Source organism: Lineus longissimus, chromosome 1, assembly GCF_910592395.1.
Source record: "Lineus longissimus chromosome 1, tnLinLong1.2, whole genome shotgun sequence".
In the NCBI taxonomy this organism is placed as follows: Eukaryota; Metazoa; Nemertea; class Pilidiophora; order Heteronemertea; family Lineidae; genus Lineus; species Lineus longissimus.
In genome coordinates, this window is record NC_088308.1 from 26163237 (window position 1) to 26186876 (window position 23640).

The 23640-nt window shown below is 40.7% G+C and overlaps 2 protein-coding genes across 2 annotated transcripts; one reads left to right on the forward strand and one right to left on the reverse strand.

The window, feature by feature from the left end:
- Positions 1–207: 207 nt before the first annotated feature.
- LOC135494641 (synaptogyrin-2-like) lies at positions 208–16632 on the reverse strand. Its single transcript, XM_064782797.1, has 5 exons — positions 16480–16632; positions 15682–15901; positions 15274–15425; positions 6396–6648; positions 208–6071 (listed from the first exon to the last, which is right to left on the reverse strand). The coding sequence occupies exons 1-4, from the start codon at positions 16627–16629 to the stop codon at positions 6439–6441; spliced, it is 732 nt and encodes a 243-aa protein (XP_064638867.1). The 5' UTR covers positions 16630–16632; the 3' UTR covers positions 208–6071; positions 6396–6438.
- A 330-nt stretch (positions 16633–16962) lies between these two features.
- On the forward strand, positions 16963–22909 carry LOC135494618 (E3 ubiquitin-protein ligase ZNF598-like). Its single transcript, XM_064782755.1, has 6 exons — positions 16963–17661; positions 18006–18248; positions 18419–18630; positions 18900–19138; positions 19373–19484; positions 19782–22909. The coding sequence occupies exons 1-6, from the start codon at positions 17488–17490 to the stop codon at positions 22357–22359; spliced, it is 3558 nt and encodes a 1185-aa protein (XP_064638825.1). The 5' UTR covers positions 16963–17487; the 3' UTR covers positions 22360–22909.
- Positions 22910–23640: the final 731 nt, after the last annotated feature.

Here is a 23640-nt window from a genome sequence, read left to right on the forward strand (position 1 = left end):
GCTGACAACTGATAACCAACTGGAAGAGTCACATGTCAAATTACATGATGTGAGGACTTGAAAACTAACTAGTGGGGAGAAGAGTATGCCAGGAGATGGACGAGTTACAAATTTGGAATGGATAACCAGCTGGAAGAGTGAAATGGCCAGAGACAAGAGCTTTGTTCACCAACCATACAGAAGCTATGAAATAAAGCAAAAGATGACTTTCCAGTGTTAACAATAACATATCTATGTCTCTTTATTCCATTTTGTAACACAAATTACTCCAATATCTAATTTAATAATTTTACTATAGCCTAGTGGTATCAAATGTACAAGGGCTCAACCAAAATACTACTCCACACAGTAGCTAGCCATTGTTGCTGTTAATAAAGCTTTGCTATTAAAAATCATTTATCTACAACTGCATATATTACAGGCTAGAGAGGCGGGCATCTTTCTCCAGGGACCACAGGACAGTTGAAAGAATTAGGCTGGATGGTGAAAGTATTACAGCTTGATGGCAAAACAGGTTTCAAAGTGTTGCACTGCAGGAGGTATCAATGTATTGTTTCAGTCATTTTCATGACTATGTTCGTAGCATCTTTGAGCCTAATCCAGGCACACCATTCTGTGGTCCAACTAGATGCAGGACAACTTTGCATCATAACTAAATTGACTATTAATGTCGTAAACAAATGATAACACTTCAATCTTAACAATGTCTTATATATTATACAACCTCAACCAAAAATGTACAGCGACGTGGTTTGGCAACTCTGGTGATGACTAAATTACACACAACCACACACATTTATGTATATTTACACACACTGTTTCTAGCAAAACATGTCTACTACAGTTTTTTTAAAGTTCTCTTTAACTGACCTCACAAATATCATACACAAATATGCAAGCAACATTGATATATATGTACATCTAAATATAGCTCCTGGCTGTTTAGAAATACTCATACAACAGGTTTTCAGCTTCCAACATTTCTTCCGATACCCTCAGTGAAAATTGGCCAGCAAATGCATGTACACCTTCATTTTTGTTACAAAAGACTCCCCCTTATAAAGGAAGGGTGTACATAGCCAGAAATCTGTTGCAGGAGAGTTTCTGCATAGCCGTTAGGGAGTCTGATGGACACGTTCACATGTGGCAGATGGATTGGAAAAGACAGGGCAAGTCTGAGGAACGGGATTGACATTGTAACGGGAGATTCGATTGGTTGAACCAGACTGAGTGTTTTTGAACTGATCAATCACAGCATACTTGTAGCAGCCCAGAAGACTGTACTTGTAGTTCAGCCATCAGATATAGAGTGCAGCAGTTGTCTGAATCCTATTAGTGTGATCAAGAAGAAAACATGCTTTCATTGTGAGTTATTGATCGCTGCCTCAGGGACCAGTAAAGGTCAATGGTTATGTAATACAGAAAAAGATGGCAGCACTAACACCCTATGTCAAAATATTTTGAGCAGTTACATGAACCATATGGTGAAACAGAGTTGGTTTCAAGCTTAGAATAGCACACATCCATGTGCATTGAAGTACACCTTTAAGTAGCAGGATTAGGCTGGCGTCATCTTATACCATATGGAATTATCTTAACAATACAAAACACCTGCAGAAATTCATGATTATTTAACAAGCACGGCTACAAAAATATACATGCAGCGTGCAGTATATCTGAGCAGTAGTCTTGTGCATGTCATGGGAGAGAAAAGCAAGACAACATCACAACGGAAGGGCCAAGGGTGATGATATTCACAGTGACCACCTCCCAAAGTGAACCTACCACACACATGAATAGCCCAAACCTACAGCATTTCAATCATTCGCCATCTGCAAATGAACACACATTTTAGGTTAATGAATTCTCAAATCCCTAATTTGATCAAGCTCGTCAGCGTTATACAAGAGTGCGTTGAATCTATCAGCGAAAAATGAATTGCTACAGATGGGAAGATCTGGGTTCTCCATAGCCTAATTCAAAGATCTTGAACCCTTCGCTTTACTTCAAACATATATTCTAGAGATGAAACGGCTCGATGCCTTTCAAGTGTACACAATCTCTACACACACAGGCTACGTCTGTCCTCATCCTGCCAAACAAACGAACGATCCCCAAGAGCTCCTGTCTTTACAGTATCTCTGACTTGTTGAGACTTCTCATCCAGGCTTAAACCTTGACTAGGATACTGGCATATTCTTGAATTTACTCTCTTCACTTTGAAAAGACAGGGAGAATCTCGTGACACATTGTGCACGACCGTAACACTGTGGTTAGCAATGTTAAGATGTTGTCTGATTTTCATTATTGGCAACCTATCAGAAGGTTCTCCCTGCAGTTGTTATTGAATAACCCTATAAAGTTCAAGATTGCATTGCCATGTTCTGGTGCAAGACTTGGCCTAAAGAAGCAAGCCAGTTGTACAAATACTCTACAATAGCTATATCAAACCATGAGAAACACTTTCTCCACAACTACACGTATTGCATGAGTCACTCGTCTTTCTAAAACATGAACCAACTACTGGTAGTTGAAAATGACACCCAACAATGACACACTATATTGCCTAAAGACATTTCAGTTGGCTATTTCTATGTCCCATCCAAGCTGGTAAAGGTTATGTACATTACTTTTCATGTCTGTAAAGTAATGTGTGTGATCTGTGACCAAGCCCCTCTCTTTCTGCATTCAGAATTACCCACTGGACAGTAAAGTCTGTTTTGGTAACGCTATGAGCTGTCCAGACGGTTCTGCCAAGTTGTCAATGATACACATTACAATACAAGTCTGTCCAGTAATGTTTACATGATCCATTACCAACTTAGTACGGGACAGATACTAAGACTAGAGATTTGGATCGTTTCTGATAGGTTATAGAGTTAAGACTTAAGTAGTACATAGACGGATACAGAATGAAGCTACTTGTTAATGATGGGAACAAGTGGAAGGCTGTGTGGCGATAAGGGAACACTGTTAAAAGTACCCCTAGGTATCTAATCCTCATTTCTTGCCTCCCACCAGGCCCGATAAAGAAGAGATCTGAATGAAACAAAAGATGGAATCCCACAATAGTCTAATGGGAAGAATCACTAACCTGCACAGGCAGACACTGTAAACCAGGAAATAGTCGCAGCCATTTTATTTCACAGTTTTGCGAATTTGTAACTTTACTTTTGCGATGAATTAGGGTAAATGTCTGTCTCCAATGGCTCAGCAGACAACACGACGAATGTAACAACATGATATCTAAAACGGTTCAAAATATTTTAACTTTCAGACAATTTTGGTGTTGGTTAGAGGATTGAAGCTTACATTTGATTATCAATCAATTCTGGAAACAGACTAAAGATACCATGTTAGCTCTGTTCTGCCATACTCCGGAGGGTATTTTAGCATGGACACTGCTATGGAATGTTTTCAAAAAATATTAGCACAAAATGATTACTATGTTTCAATATAATGGCTACAATGCCTATCATCAAGAGAGCTAAGGTCAACCCTAAAACACGCAACCTGAGACAATCAATGTCAAAATATTCTGACCAACAAGTCTTGGACGTTCAAACTTACCAGGAAAATAATAGTTTATTTTATAGCACACTGGTATTTTGGGCCTTAACAGTGCTTTAGGGGATGACAATAGCTCATAAATTAAACTAGCATCATACACCTACAGATCATCTTAACATAATTTATTTAAATAATTGTTTAGTTATAAAAGAAACAAGAAATAACAGCATGTCAAAGAGTACTATAGGTTAACTAATGGACCAAACAATACAACGTCAACACTATACTCATGATCTAACAAGTGGGTTCATAACAGCTTGCTTACAGAAATCATCAAAAATTACACAATTCAAAGAATCGCAAACCAAAGGTCCTAACTTGCTGAGGGTGTATGACCAAACCTTTAACTGGCGGGTGCAGCTGGTGATACAAATACATGCAGTTCTTACATGTATTTAGAATGCCAAGAAGTTGAACAGCCACAATACTAGTACGTAGTTCTAACAAACATTTTCCAAAGGACAAAGCACCTCTGCGAGAGAACTTAATCTGACCCTTCCATTGTTCCTCAAGCAGAAGGAGCGTGGTAATCTCTTTGACATTCAGGCTCTTTTCAGACTCCCTCGAGTCCATGCTCTTTGGGATTTCTTCAAAAATACGCTTGTGAGCTTATTTATGAGGGAAGGAATGAAAAGAGAGAGGTCTACATCTAACGTGTTGTCTCAACACGTGCATCTATTATATGGTTGCTTAGAGTGATACTGTGGCTTGTAACTCAAACCAATTATTCAACCTGGTGTTGTCAATCAGGTTGCAAGTTAACAGGTCGATTTGTTAAAAGGACTCTATAACGTAATCAAGCTAATATGAACCCATCACGAAAAGCTGAACTCATCACTGATCTTCTGTTCAGAGTGAAGTAGATGATAACATTTCTTGAAATGCAAGTTTCAATGATAAACTTGAGAAGAAGCTCCTACACTTAAAGTCACCCAGAAAATCTTGCAATTAATGTTGACATAGGTTGGCAATGTGAATGATGAACTTTAGAAATAGATCAAGTCATTAAGTAGACAGCAAGAATAATATATATCTGCTGGAGACAGAGAGGCAACTGAATGCATCACTGGTCTAGCTGTATATCATAACAACACTTATCAACGTACCAGTAGGCCTACAAGTCATTTCACCCGACATGCTAAATCCACCTCATCAGAACAGGTGGTTGATTTGTAATGATGAAGTGTCTGAGTGATTGTATCACTGTGACCATATATTCTAAGTGACTTCACGTCACTTGAAGCTTGGACACAGCTGCTACAGCAATGGCAACATATTTCTGATTCACTGAAACAGATGATGGACAAATTCAGAAACCACCACTTGGAAAGTAGCGAACATGGGCTGCCCTTTTATCCAAAGCTCAATCAGTACCATAGAATGATCAAAAGCACTAACTGTAGCATGCATAATGGAAGTTGCGATTTATCCAGATTTGGCTTGACTTTCTGTCCACGTTCAACAAAGCATTCGAGCATTCATGTCATCTAACCATTGGACCTGACCAAACCATTATTCTCAGTCCCAACACATCATCCCCCTGTTTCAATTCAGCAAATCTGCCCAGAATATATGAAGCAAATTATATTACTTTATGAACTAATGCTATGTCTAAATGTTATTCCCACCACTTATGGTTAGTGAAGCTTTGGGGAATAGTTTGTAAGACGTTCCAAGGTCTTGCACTTAGCATCACAAGTTGCAAAAAAATAAGCCACAGACATTACAAGGCCAATTAACGAATATGGCAACTGAAATGTTGTCCTCGCCTTCTTGGTTAGACTCAATAACTGAGTGTCTTCACCATGTTTAAACGACATGAGCATTGATTTGCATATACTGGTTCTTCAACAAGTTCAACGGCAGGGTGGCGTAGTGTAACAACTCATTTGGGGTGAAATAACGCATAGATGAACTGTTTTTTATCATCGTCAAATATTCAAAATAGCTTCTGCTATTTTCACTGATAAAATCAATCAATAAATGAAACAAATGAAAATAAATTATCTCAAGTCGATTGGCTATGATGTCCTAAAGATTCAATAGTGGTTTTCTTTGATGAAATTGTTCTGCGCATATCATACACCTGATGTTAGCCATGCATATCATTATTTACAACAAAGCACTGCATCATCACTTCATTATGCATCATTTTTATTTCACCACCTCATTGTCAGACTGCCTCCTCTAAATTACGGCAATTTTCTAGGTGAGTGTACCGGCAAATGTTCCATTTCTGCAAGTTTTCCAGAGAATAAAACTGATGCAAAACCAAGTGATTTACAACACCATAAAGATATCATCATTTAGCCAATCAGTTCATTGTAACAGCAAAGCCGTAAGAATGTGTCTTTCCAAGTCCTAACCAGTGATGCTAAATGTCACTGGCCACCAGGCGGCGCTGTATCCCTGAACGAGATGTTGCCTCATTCAGTTTGTTCTTGTTCTTATTTGACCCACACGTTGCATTCATAGTTCGTTTTATCCAGACTTGATTCAGGCTGAAAGATGAGAATAAAGTATTGTCATTCCTAATTAATAAAATATCCTAAAGAGCGCCGTGCTGCCAAAGGGTCAAACCTTTTGTTCAGCACCAACTCCCGCTTTTAAAACCAAGGGACAAAAAGACAACTTTGAAGTACAACACAAGGTTATGTTTTTTTGGTTATCTGTACGATTCCAATCAAATGAAAAAACAATCCATGGCGGTTTAGAGTTACATATCGTGGACCTGAGATCTTGTACATCAATGAAGCTTGTGAAATGTAACTTTTTCGACATATTCAAAATTGGCTTTTTCTACTGATACATCATTGTATACTTACACATCATTTATTTATCAGACAATAATTTCTAATCAGGTGTCAGTTAGTAAGTAGGTGGCTGATATTCCGGCCCTCCTTGCTGCGGGGCAGGCTGTGAAAATGGTGGTTGCTGGTAGGGGTCAGAACTGTCAGGCCCTGGGTAGGAGGAGTAGGGGGCTGACTGCTGAGCATTTGGGTCAGGCTCGTAGCTGGGGGCAAATGCGGCAGCTGATCCTTGTCTATATCGCATGACGGCAAGGACAGTCAAACCAGCCTGAAAAGATAAGACATAAGAGTTGGTTAGAAACAAGTTGAATTCATTATCTTATTGAGCAATTTCATACGTCATCACTGTAGCTGGACTATAATGGATATCAGCAGTTCTAATAAACTACTGTTGAGATGAAAGATAGAGTGCCACCCAACATCACATCCAACCAGCTAAACACATTCTTTTCTCTACAACAGAACCTGGTTCAATACCCCACCAATGCAACTCTGATTATCATCAAAGCGCTCCAAAAGTATTCCTTCTCATCTGAATGTCTCTCCTGCATCAACACAAAGAAGCCAAACACGGCACTTTATCTGATACCACCATCTGCAACACGAGACGACACAGGCAAAATCAATGAAACACCATCTTCTCGCATTAAGAATGAACCCCAAGAGGTGGAATACAGGTACAGGGACTTAAGTGATATTCGTCGCAACAAGATATCATTGGAACTGTTGATCAAAAATAACCACCCATGACGTCAAAGCGTAGAAAATCCTTTGCTGGAAACCTCAGTAGTGTCGACAAGATTTCTCCAATTATTTTATCAATATTGGGTAAGTAAAGCCCGCCTGATGGTGTATCGTTTCCAAGAGAAAATAACAAACGAGTCTCTTGTTCTAACTAAAACTAATTTTCATGTCCTCTGCATGATGTCACAACATACGCCGTATTGGAGATGCTGTTTGGAGAGGTTTGGCATCAGGCCATGGAAGCTAATGAGAAAAGATCAGAGAGGCCTCATAAAGATAAATCCAATAGCTATTAGATGCCATATAAGATAGAAACAGGTGTATATTCCTGACTGTGCAATAATGGCTCAACCTTTATGATTGTGAGCTGCTGTATATCAGATTCAGCTATAAACCAAACTAAACGACATTATTGCTAAGATATCATATCACCACACTACAGGCTAGAGAACGGCACACTCCAATAAGTCTAGCATGATGATAGGAAACAATATCGTTCCCACACTCCAGCAGAGTCCAATATCACTTCCGCAGTTAATGACCATCATGACCACCAAATGAGCATTGTAACTGCTTTGGTTTAGGATGTGATGAGCGGAGATGAATATTAGCTCCACACAAGCGCGACTATCTTGTTCTACAACGACAGCCCCAAGTGATGATTCCATCACGCTATGTGTGCCAAGTATATTGACACTGGCAGATTTCAAGGCCACCATGTTGAAATCAACCGTCAAGTATTGACTAATTATAATAAACCAACACATTGAGTCACAATGGGAGGAATGCTTGACTAAAGAACTCCGGATGAGGGAGGAAGGAACTGGATGCATTGCCAAGAGAGCTCATATCTTGCCTTCATCATGTCAAGTTCAGCCTTGGGATTCTAAAATCAAGCTAGCATGTAGTATATATGAAGATACCGACATTGGCATCAGAGACATTTGATTGAAATCGTACATGTACACAAAATTCATTATTTACATAAGATGTTCGACTTGAGCAGGAGATGAATATAAATGGCAATGTTAGAAAACAGTATGTGCAGATATGTCACCCACATCATCGCACCGAACCTACCCTGGTCGCCATTTCACCTTTTACACTCAAGGTTCTCACTCAGCCAGCAAATCCTCTCGAATAACCATGGCAACGAGAATCTATATAAAGACATTATTTTGATGTCTGTCAGTGACCAAAGTGGTGACATTCGCTTGCATGATGAACCAGCAGCGTTATGAATGCCTTATATCTCATCATTGGAACGAGAAAAAGATGGGCCCTGAGCAAGATGAGCTTATCATACATAAACATTACTTCTTTATGATGATTCGTTTCAATCGTTGTGGTAGCAAGACAAGAAACATGACACTAGCACAGTGACAGCAGATAGTTGAGTCAAGGGTTTTGGATGTCAGAGAAGGTACAGGGAACCAAAGTTTCGCCAATGCTAGAAACGTAGCCTCCTCGGTTTGACCAACAGCCATGCTCGTCTCAACCAGCAATGGAAGCCAACAACTACAAGACATGGCTGAACTCAGATATTTAGTCAAAGTGCCAAAGTCAACCAAAGCTTTGTGGCATGCTGCTCTATGGTGGAATTTTCACCAGTACCAACGCGTGATAGAAGAAATCTATGAATGGATTGCATTCTTTGTGATCTTATTCCTACATATAAATCATATTGATCCGGTGGTGATTTGCTACATGTACAAGATCATAGTCAATCTACACTAGCTTCTGCTTACATTACAGCGCGAATGTACGACCACTGCTGGATGGTATTGGCAGCGAGAATTGCTGATATTGTCAAGGACGGGTGTCGTTGCATTGCGGACAAAACATATGTTACACAAGTTTCAGATAATTCCTGGGGTTTAGAACTGGACCACCTTCAAATTGCTGTGATACATGCTAATGCATTACCAGGGCTAGAAAGTCATGGAGGTGACAGAGGCAATTGCCTCTTTGGAAAGCAGGTTTTTTCAAATAATTAAAGTGCCGTTTTGCAACGAACCGAAGAACTGGGAACTACGAATGGGCCAGTTCTTGTAGCTGGGAACCCGGGTTTATGATTTCACCTACCCAAGCTACAGGCAAGCAATCACCATGAGGAAATCACCCATTTGCTTCAAATCAAATGCACAGGAAACAAATGAATCAATGAAAATCCATAAATGAGTGATGGATGGACTGAGATTACCATTTTACACTCACAACACAAGCACGTAGCCTTACTGTTGTCAGAGTAACGTTTTTATGATTATATAATTGGACAACTGACATTTAGCGATTTCATGATAAAGTGAACATAACACCAACAATAGGGAAAGCATGATATCTTTGAATTGGGTGATGAATTCCGATGAATTCCTTACCTCGTAATCAATACAGCAAGAAAAGGCAATAATTGTAACTAGCGCCATAGTGGACTGCATTCCAATACAATAACTGAGCAAATAATACTCAGAAAACATGATTGGCAAATGATTTTTGAAGAGCAGCTTCTTGCCTGAGAAATGCAGATTTATTTTGAAATGCATGTATTGTGTTTCAAACTGAATCGATGTAATCTATTAATGACCATATTTGTGTACATGTACTGTATGTCTGGTAAACTATGTCAGGATCTATAGTTTATAGCAGGTGCAATCAATCTGTACCATTGATTTTCAAATTCACAAACCAAACACTAAGCCCTGCACTATGAAATAAATGTGTAGATTTCAAAGAAGATTGATTTATATCTGACTGCAGCAGCTTTAAATACACAGTTGGTACAAATATCAGCACAAACTTTTGAGTTACATACAATTTACATGTACACAAGCAGTGTGATTTATCGCTGTAGCTTGTAAACCTATAGATGAAGCTATTGCCGTGGACTCAGAAATAAAAAGACAAGTCAACCACAGCAAATGTTGACTTGCTAATTGCTAACGGTCTTCTAGCCAAAAAGCATGCAAAGGAAAGAAATTTGCTTGGATTCAAACTCATGACCGATAGTAGCACCACCACCCATTCAAATGGTCCACTCCAGACCGACTCTTCGGTTTTCTACTTGACAGATAAAGACAAAGACCAGACCCGCATCACCACAGCTACACAGACAGCAAAGATGCAAGATTGACAAATCCAAGCACGCATGAAGCTGATTGGAGCGATAACAGCCGCAGGGTAGGACTCTAAATTGACGCCATACAGTTCAGTGTACGGCATTTCATATCATCATAATCAACGACAGATAAATCAATATTCTAATCACGTTTCTTGTCCTCATGGAAAGGATGGCAGTCTCTTCAATGTGTCTTGGAGTGAAACCATTGCTCCAGTTACTTCAGAGATGGAACAAGGACAACTTCAACAAGAATAGGTCGACTGAAATTCAAACCAGGATACCAGTATTTTAGAAGATACTCAAACAGTCACTTAACTTCAGTAGATTTGACAATATCTCTTTTGGTAAAGAACATAAAACGAATGGCTCTTTTCAAGCAACATCTGTCTTGAGAATCCTTGAACGCAAATTGAAAAAGATCATTTTCTGCTTCAACTGCCATCTAATCGATTCAGGGATTAAAAGCAGGTGAATGCCAGTAGTTCAGAGATTTTCAATTATGCCAATCGCTATCTGTAAATGTCAAATGGAAAGGGAACAACTTCAGAAGGAACAAGCAGTGTAGTTGAGCTTAGATCTTGACAAGACAGGCTGGCAGATGGAACCCAATTGGAAGCAACTGTTAACCAAATGGCAAATCATCAAAATCAACTGCAGGCAAGAATGAGATGATGATGATGACCACCCAGGCATTCTATGAGTCCATTTTTTTCCGCAGTGGACCAACACCAACTCAAACTGGGGCTCAACAGCTTGGTCACAATCGAAAAGAAAATGCCATCTATGACAGAGATACGACCTTCTTTCCTTGCCAACACACCTCGCTTCTACTGTTGGTGCTGACGAACAAGGGATGTACATGGGCTGTAGAGATAGGTATGAGTGTCCAAGTGGACACGGGATGATCTCGATCAATACAAGGATCCACCATCTAATCCTCTCAGGATGTTTTCTCCATCATGAGAGTTTGGTGTGACATACAAGCACCATGCACGAGGACAGCAACAATGTGTCTCAGCTGACAGAGGTGGCTCGCAATTCAGATGAGGTGTTTACAAGTCCCCATAAAAAGTCACGGTCCAAGTGTTTGGATGTTAATGTGACCAATGAGACAGTAAAGATGTGTGCAGCAGCTGCAATCCATCTCGGGACAATGGAAATTTGTCATTTGTAACAAGTCTTCGCCATGTAAGGCAATCTGAAAGAAGATAGAATGGTAGCAAACTCTTCTATAAATGACCCAATCAATTCATAATTCATTTTGATATTCATGGAAATGGGGCAAGAAGCTCTGACAAAGACTAGCTCACTGGCCTGTATCTTTGTGGAGGCTTTTGATCTGACAGCCATGGTAACTGAAGAGGTCGATACAATGCAACCAACCATTCACATCCGTTCAATTCATAGCCAAGATGAAATTGTGTTTTCACCAATCTCCATCAATCGATACTGCCATGGATGATTTATGATTCATCAATTCAAGGCCATCAAGAACGGAGAGACCCACGTTTGATACTATTCACTGTATGCTCATATGCATTACCATAGACCATTCTTGTGCAGTTTTTAGCTGTTCTTATTGGCTTGAACATGTACATTTGTTTGCAAAGATCACAAGAGTTGTTTTTTAAATGTCTTTAAGAATGCCAATCTTTGTCTGAACCACAGGCAAATGATTAGCAGGTACTAAGTCACCAGAATCATAGCATACGATCTGTAGAGAGCTACTCAAAACTAATGAAATGTCATAAGATTTTTATCACATTGGAATAATCAGTGTTCACAGTGTGTAATTGTAAGCCGCTCTTTGTAACATTCAGAACGAAAACCCACAGGATGAATATCACTATCAGCTTTGTTAAAGAACAAAAGCCAACAAGTTAGCTGCTACCTTATTGATTTCTCGCAACAAACAAGTCCCCAATATCACCAGAGGAGATGTGAAAATAATACAGTCCTATTTTGAGACAAGCTACACCCACACTTGCTTTTTGTTTGATGTCTGTTCTCAAAAGTACCAGGCACTCGGTGCGGGTCTCGATCAAACGACTTGACTGAACAGTTAACTCTTGAAGGTGAGATGAAAGGGGAATATGCAAAGAGAGGGACTTTATGGACTAAGACTCAAGAGCACTGGAGAGACTCGCGTAGGGTTACTGAAGGAACCAAACATAGTTCAAATCTAAATGGGGGAAGGATCTTGATAACTCCACCTGCCAAAAAATATATGACCTTCTCACTTGCAGAGATCTATTCTGGGTAAAATGTCAGGGATGGGCTTATTTTTAGCAATGATCTTTTGCCAGGAGGACATTATTCCCTCTTGCTTTTGCTATAGTTAAAAGAGGCATAGGCTACACAATTAAAGCAAGATTTTTTCTGGCACCCAAAATATAAAGTTACAGACTGCAAATTAATTAACCCACCCTGGATGCAGAATGCCTTCAAGTCTGTTTTTATTGTATTGGAAGCAGCGAGCAGCATGCGTAATCAATCACAGGCCGACGTGCAAACAACATTGATTTTTGAGGGTAAAGTGCCATACATTGTGCAACACTTTACATAACATCTCATGAAATATCAAAAGCCATCTTAAAATCCAATAAGCAGGTATAAGTTACACTAACAATGTATTGAATAGACCAATTATGACCATTCACATCAATAATTATAACAAAGTGAGAGTGATATACTACCGGGTAATAGTAATTCGCACACATGAAAGGCAGAATACCATAGATGTTAACCAGCGAGAAATGGCTGAGAAAATGCTCTGAGTGCATGTACATGTACCCTGATTAAAATTATCCAAAGAAGCAAGTCGTTAGAATGGTCCTGCTCTCTCTATAATGCATCCTCTGTTACTGACAATTATCATTTAGATAATGGAGACTTGCATTAAAAAGAACTGGCTGAAGAAATTCACACAAGAAATCCATCTCCAGAAAAAGCCCAACCCATGTGATTCTTCTATACAGTCAACAACAAAAAACAAGGAAATAGCTGACTGACCGACAAGATACACATCGAGTGAAAATGAATGGGTTTGTCAACAGAGATGGACTCAAGGGAACGATCAGACTACTCCAATGTAATACTATAAAGCTACAGTGTTTGCCCAACTGTCAGAATATAATGAGAATGGTTTCAATCCGAAGTGGCTAATTTTGCATTCATGGCCGAGGGGTGGATTTTTGCTTCCATTGGCTTCCCCACTGCCTTTCACTCCCTCAGCGCCTCTCTACATCATCTACAAGTACAACATTTCGAATCCTATTAGCTTCTTCCATTCCACGAAAGTAGTTCATTCACCGCGAGCGAAGATGAGTTTCTAACTCGGGTGTGAACACTGCAGGATCGCTGTCTCCATGGTGATGCTGTGGCCCTGAAAGCTTCTCTCGCATGTAGCCATCTAATCAGGTGAAACTTGTACAGTGTTCTAATTGACACCAAATATTTCATGTCAGATTTGAAAGTATTGATGATTCTCCTGATGATCTTGTAGATCATTACAGAGGAATTATTACCTCGAGGTAAATTATGATAAACTGTGCTGAACACATTATTTATGCCTAGTGCAGGATGTATGATTGCATGGAGGTGATATTCCTGATGGGGTATCGTCATTGATATTATTATCATCACATTTTTCATGATTTGTCAGTGTCACATCTATCAACAAATTGGGCAAATGAATGATCGAAAGTCGTAACCCGATAGTAAGCCCTGGTCAGCCACCACACCATGGACAATGTCAACAATGGCATTGAAATCACACAAATCCACTCTACTATATATATGTAATAGATACAAAGGGAGACACTTATCTTGTGTGCACAAGACCTACTCATGATGCAATCTATTGCTATAATATTCAAGTCCGATACTGGTTCAATATTAGTTGATCAATTACTGTTACATTGTGAATAGAGTCTGAACAACTGAACTATGTCAAAGCTACCTTTCTGGTGATACATGTACATGTATGCCTGAAAACAGCTACAGAGTCTCCCTGGAACTCACGATGTGAAATTATATTTTGCTGTTGCTACAATAAACTTTGAAAAAATTCCACAGTGGAAAAGTGCTTTTCCTCTTGGTCTACGCTTATGCAACCTTACATCTTTCTCCAGCAAGTAACAAGTTACAAAATAACCTAGTGAGCTTTAAAAGACTTGCAAACGCTAGTATGGAGTTTCTCAGTATACATTGTAGGTCGCCATTTTGTTGTACTCGGTCTCAGGGTATTGAGTGCAGACCAGACCTGGTCAGAGGGGGAAAATGAGAATGAGACAGCTTGTATGATCATGCAGGAGATCAGTCCCACTAATTAGAAATGATCCAAACATGGATTGAGACCCGATTACACTACAGACGCCAGGTTTCCAATCAATATAGCTAGCGTGGCTGAAATCAATAGGATTGAGTGTAGAATTTCACACTACTTTATGGCGTGTATGGCGATTGGATGAGGACAGTCCATGTGTTGACATGTGTGGATTTGGAGAACACAATCCAACTGTGTACATGTAGCCTTGAAGACTGAGGCAGGATATGCAATGAAATAGATGGCACCAGCCACAGCACCAGTGAACATTACATTTGGTCCATTTTTCATAAAAACCACGTCAACAGCGTGAACTGAGTGAGGTTCAAGTTTCTAAAACATTGCCAGCACACAAGCAGTAACCTTCCTGTCTCCTGTAACCTGCCAGGTAAACAGCTGGGAACGTCCTTAAGCAAACTCATATGTTTTTAAGTCATCGGACACCAAGTCCAGAATGTGGTCTATGTACTCTAATTCCATTCAATTTGACCTCAGTATTTATCAGTTTCAATGGTGTACTTTCTGAGATCTAAGTTTTACTAAATAGCTGACAAAGATGTCAACTATCTTGCATCCTCCATGATCTGGTCCTTCACCTCTCCTCCTACACACAATTTTACAGTCATACGCTCAGGTTGAAATCATTTGAGTACCCAGCCGAGCTACATGTACATGTAAGAAAATGATGATATGTCTGAACTTACCCATGAGCAGATGGAAAAGAATGAAAATGCAATAGCAGCCTGGACATTATTCCTTCCCATTTCTGTTTGTGTATCCACCCAAACCTTGTCTGTGCTCGCCCATTTGTTGGTCAAATAACAGAAACCCACAAACCAGAGGAATGTCCAAAGACCTGAAGAATAACAAATTATTCATTTTTGAGGGAGATTTAGGAAAATTAATCTTACTGAATGATACTGAATTAAAGTGATGACGACACAATTTATTTCTGTACATACTTCGAAACCTTTTTAAAATTTGACATCACATGAAGTTTGTAACATCTTAGTTGTCTTGAGACAGTGGTTGGACACAGCGCAACTTATAAGATAGTTTGGTCGTGTCAAGCCTGTGTAAAAGCAACAGATGTACAGATTGATTTTACTCACCAGAAAATCCCATGTCTCCAATGACAGCATATTTCCTATGTTGTACACTGCTCATATTATCGAACAAGGCATCCACTACAAGGAAGGCTATACAGCCGATAAATGCAAGAACACCTATTCCCATGCCATAGTTACAAGCGTTTGTGTCCTTATTGTAGAGACAAACACCTTCATACGTTCCTCCTGCCGATATGCAACCAAATACTATGACAGAGAAGAGCTGAAAAAGAAATGAAATGGTTGAAAATGAGTTGAAAAACATTATCAAGGAGAAGAATTGTGACATTTGTCATTACCCGGATTGGCATACGGCACTAAAAGCTGGTACGGAAGTGGCGACGGTACGGTTTAGACAATGGGAGACTGTAATTTGCCAACTGGCAAAGCGAGGATGCAATCGTTTTTCCAATCCCAAATTTTAGCAGTCTCCCATAGTCTACTCTAAACTGTACCATCGCCACTTCCGGGCCATCTTCTTAAGTGTCGTACTTGTATTGCTATAGTATTGTATGGCGATAGATCTCTAGAGTTGACATCAATCAAGCACTGTACATTCAATAGATTGAATTTAACATGGAGAAAAATATTTGTTACCATAACAAAATGTACAAGGTAGTCTGCACATTGATGTGAACAACTCTGTGTGTACATTACAACATATGTGATGTAATATGTACAGTTATGAGTTACATGGTGGCGGTGCACTGTGTACTGATTGAGTGTATGTGTATCTCCTACCGGTTGCGTTCATGCACTGCAGATAGATATATGGGGCTGTAGGACACACAGAACACCTACCCAGCTAACAACCCTAAGAATTACTTGAGGTTTTTTGATAAATGCAAGGGGATCAAACGGAGCCCCTGCTTTACCAGCACCAAAAGCTCCACCAGCTCCTGCTCCTGCTTCGTTTCCACTGCCCTCCATTTTGGAATTTTCAATGATCATGTGCCGATGATGTCACGAAGAGAGAAAACCACTGGATTTTCTAAAATGGACTATGCGTCACGCACTTGCGTCACGTTTGACCCAGATGAATAGAGTTGATTTCATTATTGTTACTGAAGAAATTGATCATGCTCTCTGAAAACGCTGAGAGATGATGCGTGTGCCTTGGGCAAGACACTTCATCAATCCCTATCAACTGCCTAAGACTCATAGCCTACCTGCTCGAAGCTGTATCATTTCTGGTTATCTGCTGCTATCATTCAGAGTCAGTGCATGTTATGTGTGATGAGACCACTTTGGGTGAATTATTTTGCATCCTGACATGACCAGTGGTTTTCAATATACTCCGCCTCTCGATATTTCATGAACTAGGCCTACGTGTGCTATATGAGGTGTAAAAACCCCTATCACATCTCACGTTGCGACGGCTTCTGTCCGAGTTTACAGTACGTGTACCATAGGTGTGGTCACTGGCAATTTTCTGCACTTTTTCTCTTTCTTGCATAAAATAAGAATTTCAATAAGAAAATACCAATAAACTTATGTTTTATGGTGAATGAACACCATAAAAACCTAATTTTGTATGAAAGAAACGTAGAAGACACAAATTTTCTCAGTTTCAAAGCAACATTTTATCTGAAATACGCCAAAATAACTTGAAAACGTGAAAGTGACGTCGGATATTTCACCATCAAAAGCAACATCCGGGCACCATGGGAGTGGAAGTACATGCATTTACACGCAACGTGTACATGTAGGAGCTGATTATGAAATTTGGACTGTCTACTTCATAAAGACATCGTTTCCACACTGCAACAGTTAGATTTTGCAATTTGAAAGAAAGAAACACGTTTGAAAATGCCTAGAAGGATCAGTGAAAGTGCTGAAGATGTTTGTGATGTCTGCAGTGAAGCCATCACAATTTTTGCCATCGGGAAATGTGATCACCCCGTATGTTTGCGATGTTCGACAAGGCTGAGAGTACTTATTGATGACATGACCTGCCCGATCTGTCGAACAGAACTACCACAGGTGTGTAACACCATTATTTGGGGCATTTTTGTCGCGTTTATGTCATATTGTCCACACAATCCGTGATTGATAAAACGCGGCCGGGTGTGTCTCACTCACTGGGACACTGTCCTGGTAGGGTCGGTGAAAACTTGCAAGGCAGTGGTTTTGCCGAGGGTCAGGAAAACAGAACATCTTTTCAATAGGTTTAATGGTCAAATATGCAAGAGACTTATGTTTGAGTCCACACAGACGGTTGTCACAAGATGATGGGCATCATTATCTCGTACATAGTCGTAGAATTTTAGGAATTCCGGTTGTCTTCTCTAGATCTTGAGGTATTTACAAATTTTGTTTTGTTCCAGGTTGTGTTCTTAAAGTCAAGGAAGTTGTTTGAAAAGGTACTTTGGCAGAAGTTCAAGTTTATCCGGAAGTATACCATTTACTTTGAAGATCCAGCAGTGGAAGATGTTTTTAAGAAACTTCTTGAACATCAATGTCCGTTGTGTCCAGACCGGCCTCCAGATCGAGGATTCATGCAAATGAAAACGCACATGAGTAAAGAGCATTCACTCTACTATTGTGATATTTGTGTGGAACACTTGAAGGTATGTTGAAATGTATTTGGTAACATGATAGAAATTAACAACAGCTAGGTAATTGTGAACATAATGATAAGTTTTTGTAGAATTTTCCAAGTTGCTGTCGCTTAGGCATACTCATTTTTTGGAAGTGTTCCTCATCTATTTCCATTTCATTATATCACATTTCCTTTCAGGTGTTCTCTGGTGAGCGGCGCTATTATAGTCGACCAGAGCTCGCTCGACATCGACGGGTTGGCGATGCCAATGATACATCACACAAAGGTCACCCTCTCTGTGAATTCTGTGATGAGAGATACCTCGACAATGATGAACTGCTGCGCCATCTCAGGAAGGAACATTATTACTGTCATTTCTGTGATCAAGACGGCTCAAACCAATACTACAGGTGTGATGACAATTTATGCAATTGCTACAAATGAGTCGTAAACATCTGTAGATCTGATAAAGTTTGTTATTCTCCAGTACAGATTCTCTGTAAAAAGAACCACGCATTCGTTGTGGTGGGTGTCACTGCCCATGTGTTCTGGTTCTCAGATAATCTCACTAACCTGTCCTGACAGTCAATCTATGTTCTACCTTTTAACTTGAATTCTCCACTTGAGGCTTGACTTTTCCATTCTTGAATTTGATTTGAATTTACTTTCTTCTCTCCAGTGACTATGAAGTCCTCAGGGAACACTTCCTCAAACAGCACTACCTTTGTCAGGAAGAAGACTGTGCCAGAGCTCAGTTCACCAATGCATTCAAGTCACTGATTGATTTGAAAGGACATCAAGCTCATCAACATGCCGGGGGACTAAAGAAAGGCCAAATAAAACAAAATCGCCATCTCGACATTGAAATCAATCTGGCACCCAGGGGACATATTAATAAGTCTGGTCGCAGAGAAAGAGGTAGGTTGGGATCAAAGAGAAGCTCGATGGCACAGTAGAAGAGAGTACAAATTGTGATCAGAAGTTTGTGGGCTCATGCTCGGCCCGTGTCACTCGAATACTTTAACTGGCCTAAAATGGCCAACTGTCACACAGAACGGTTGGTTCTTGTCTTCTGCAGAAAGGTTACTGGATTAGACTGGGGAACGAATGCAGTGTTTTAGGATTTTCAATTTGTCTTAACCTCTGTTTCAGGTATGGTCACTGGTGATGATTTTGATGAAGTTGGCAAAGGCAGAGGTCGTGGGCGAGGTCAAGGAGGCGAGCGTGGGCGAGGCAGTTACCGCCATGACCGGCGAGCAAGAAGGTAAACATCATATCCATGACTTCTGGCAGCATGATTGCGACTTTGATCATCTTTCAAAGACACTGCCAAACATACAGATAATCTTCATGTCAGTTACAGAAATCATCATATGTTCAGTGTTTTAACAATTAAGAGCATTCCCTCTTCTCCTTGATGGCATGAGTACACGTTCAGTTCAGCTTATGCCTTCCCTAATTGATTCTAATAATGCTACCTTGCAATAGCGTTAATTTATCTTGGATTACAAAGATGTACTGCAGGAAACACTGCTAATGATATGCTTATTTTTGTTTTTAGAGATGATGATGATGATGATGATGTACGGCGAGGCATTGCAGCATCTCTTGCCGAGAATCAGAAACCTGAAGGTGGCGGTGCAGCGTCCGAACCAGATCCAGACCCTCTCCAGGTGACCAGTTATTCAGATGACTTCCCAACAATCGGTGCCTCAGCTAGTAATGCTCCAGTTCCACTAGGTGGCAGTACTATGGCTAACAGATTCGCTCGTGATAACAAAATGTCGGTAAAGGAATCAGGAGAAGTTGATGACTTTCCAGAACTTCCCACCAGTCGTGAGTTGCAGCAGCATGCAAAAAAGGTCCCAGTGCATGGTCCTAAGGTTTGGGAATTCACCCATACGCCTGAAACTAAGAAAGCACCAAGTGTAGGCATTCAGAATGCGAGTAAAAAGAAACCTGGTGGGATGGACTTCAAAGTGCCCAAGGAAGCTCAGATAGTTGAGAAAGTGGAAGAGTTCCCTGCCTTACCAAGTTCAGGTAAGAGTGAACCAGCTAGGCAAGTGACTGCACCACCTCAGAGACCAACACCAGCTCCTGCCAAACCAGTGTCAAAACCAGAGTTGCCATTCAACCAACCACCTCTTGCTGTTGTGGCTGCTAAACCAGCGAATGTGTACAGCACCAAACCAACATTGTCATCGATAGGTAACCTGTTAACAAGTGGTGAAAAACCCAGGGGAAATGTGGCCGCTGTTGGAAAATCAAGGACATACATCTCCTCTGGAAATACACCCAGCCTGGCCAGTGATTCAGACTTTCCCTCCTTAGGTGGTGGTTACCAAGCAACCAAAGTAGACTCCTGGGTCGCCAATGCAAAAGATCCTGTCCAGCCGTCGCCAAATATCAGTCTGATTCAGAGTAAAACTAAAGACTTTCCTGAACCTGCCAGCAATACCAAGCAAGCTACTGTGCAGAGTTACAATACAAATGCATTCAAGGACGATGAAGACTTCCCTAGTCTTGGTGGAGGTGGTGTTCAAATGCCAGCCACATGGGTGACACAAGGCAAAGTAAGCAATAGAATTAAACAGAAACCTTTAAATGTGAAACCTGTAGTGACTGCAGGCCAAAGGCAGAAGGCTGCTGCTGCTGCTAAACCAAAGAAAAACGAAGGTCCTCCACCATCCAACTTAGAGGGGCTCTTGTCCACTCCTGATCCTGTGAAACCACAGCAAAATGCGATTGCTGAGGACAGCGAGTTCATCACTGTTGTCAGTAAACCCAAGAAGAAACCCGAGCCGGAGGTTGCCACGGAGACCAAGCAAGGCAAGAAAAAGAAGAAGAAGAAAGGAAAGGGGAATAAAGATGCGAAAGAGGAGGGGAAGGAGAATTCGGATGATTTAGTGATTGGCTATGCATTGGCCACATTGGAGGATGCTGAGAAGAAGCCAGAGGAACCCGAGATGATCCCAGAAGCTGATTTCCGGATGGGAGGTGAAGAGAAGACCAAGTCCAAGGGTAAATCAAGGAAAGAGAAGAAACAGGCTGAGAAAGTGATGAGTGTTGCAAAGGAGAGTTGCCAGGATGCATGGACGAGTGTTCCCAAGGAGAGTCCTGAGTATTCGTGGACAGAAGTGAAGAGGGAACCAGAGAGGGAGAGTCCGGTCGACCATGTCAAGGTCATCTCGAATAAAAATCTTAGCAACGTGGAAAAATTAGCTCATATGAATAATTTCAGCCTCTTGGAAGAGGTTGAAGATATTCCAGAGGAAGAACCTCCAAAATCACAATCAAAAGGTACCAAGAAAAACAATAAAGTGCCTGATTTCAATTCGGATGATTTCCCAGCCCTAGGTGGTGGATCAAGGCGTCCGAATAGTTGGATGGAGAAACCTCGGGACTACAGTTCAGTCAAGTCTCAAAAGAATGTAAAGGAGACAAGCCCGTTTAGCGTGACGATGCCGGACTCAAATGTTCCCTCTGGCAGGATGCCTGGGCTGCAAATCAACGACTTCCCATCACTGGAAAATATTGCAAAGTATCCATCCATGCCTTCACCAGCTACACCACCTGGGCTGCCTGTCTCTAGAAGTTTTGCTGCCGAAGATAGTAAACCATTCAAACCTCCGCCTGGGTTTGTCAGTGGCGGCAGCCTGTCTGCTATCGCCAGTAGTCTCGGAGGGGCACCAGTACCTAAAGCTCCAGCACCTCCTAAGCCGCTAAAAATGACATACCAGTATGCTCAACCTCCTGATTTCCAGGAGAGAAATCGTAAGCTGATCTTCGAGTTTCACAACTTGCTTAGTTCACCGCAGGAATTTGACGAATTCAAGTTTCTCTCTGGGCAGTTCCGTCAAGGCCTCACTAGTGCGCAGCAGTACTATACTGACTGTGTCTCACTGATGGGGGCAGACCGATTCATGGTCGTCTTTCCAGAGCTACTGGTCCTGTTGCCCGATATTGACAAACAGAAGGAACTTAATGATGCTTTTAAGTCATGTAAGAAGAACAGTTTCATGAAGAAACAAGAGCTGCATGTCCAGACATGCTCGACGTGTCGACAGGTGCTCACCCAGAAAGACTTTGACTACCATATCTGTATCCCAGATTTACCGAAAGATTTTCCTACGCTTTAAGTCAATCGCTATTATGGTTTGTAAAGTCTGTCTATCAAAGTGAGGTTGCGTGTGCAATCTCATGGTAACAACCTACAAACACCTTGCTGACCAAGGCCAGGGGAATATTCCATCCATCTCTGGTGCATCAAGTGCAAATAAACAAACACGTTAGAGAGGTTCTGAAATTAGAGACGTTTAGCCTAATATATCACAATGCTAAGCATTTTATAGTACTGAAGTGAAATTTTAGAATGTGCATAAGTTTGATTTGTTGATTATGCGTTAATCTGTGTATTTAGAAAGAAACCTGTTGGAATATAGTTAAAAGGATTTTAGTGTAAAGGAAACATATTTGCTTGCTTCGGACTGTGACTGTGACAATATCGATGAATGGGTGTTTGTAACTGAGCATAATGGGTGGACAGAGTTACAATTTGAAATCATAATAACTTGTGGTTGATATGTTAAAGTCTTGGTAATGGTATTTTGTTTCACCCACCCATAATTGACTGTTTAGATATGACATTGAAGATATGTCTCCATTAATTTTAATAAAAGGATAAGATGACTTCGTTTGTTGTTTATGTTTGTGTCTCCATAAAGCCAACCATACAGCCAAGAATGAATGAACTCCAGAGACTTGACAAACTGGTATTTCAACGGTGATTGTGACAGTGTCTTCATGATACTTACTCCTATAAATGAATCCCCTGAAGAGGTAACATCACAAGGGACATCACGTGATGAACCTTGCTCCTTGTCTCCATTACACCAACAGTACATTTGCCTTCTGCATCGCTGTATTTTGTGATTTGCAACCAAGACATCCTGATGCGGCAAATGCCTGTGGCATGATCTGGCAATAAGCAAGAATAAGCGATTGTGACTTCGTCTCCACGATACCAACAGAGTGAATGCCAGCATTGTCTTGTGAGGGTGATTTTTGACAAAGTCTTCATTTCATTAACAATGACTACTGGTATGAGTGCCTTCCACGTCACCAGCAACACAGACCAATGCCTGGGGCATGCAGTGCCCAGTCGTAGCCAGTACACAACACCAACAAATTATATTCTTAATTTGCAGCAGCTGGCATTTCAAAGAGGGATTGGATCGAGGTGTCCCTGCATCACCATCAGAAAATGCCTGTGGCAGTGCCTTGTCACAGCCAGTACTTTAGATGAGTGTTTGTGACTCCAAAACATCACCAGCACAGTTGTCTGGTGCAGTTTATTGTCATAGCTAGTACATAAGAGGAGTGACTGTGACAATGTCTCCAACAGGCCGGATGAACTCTTA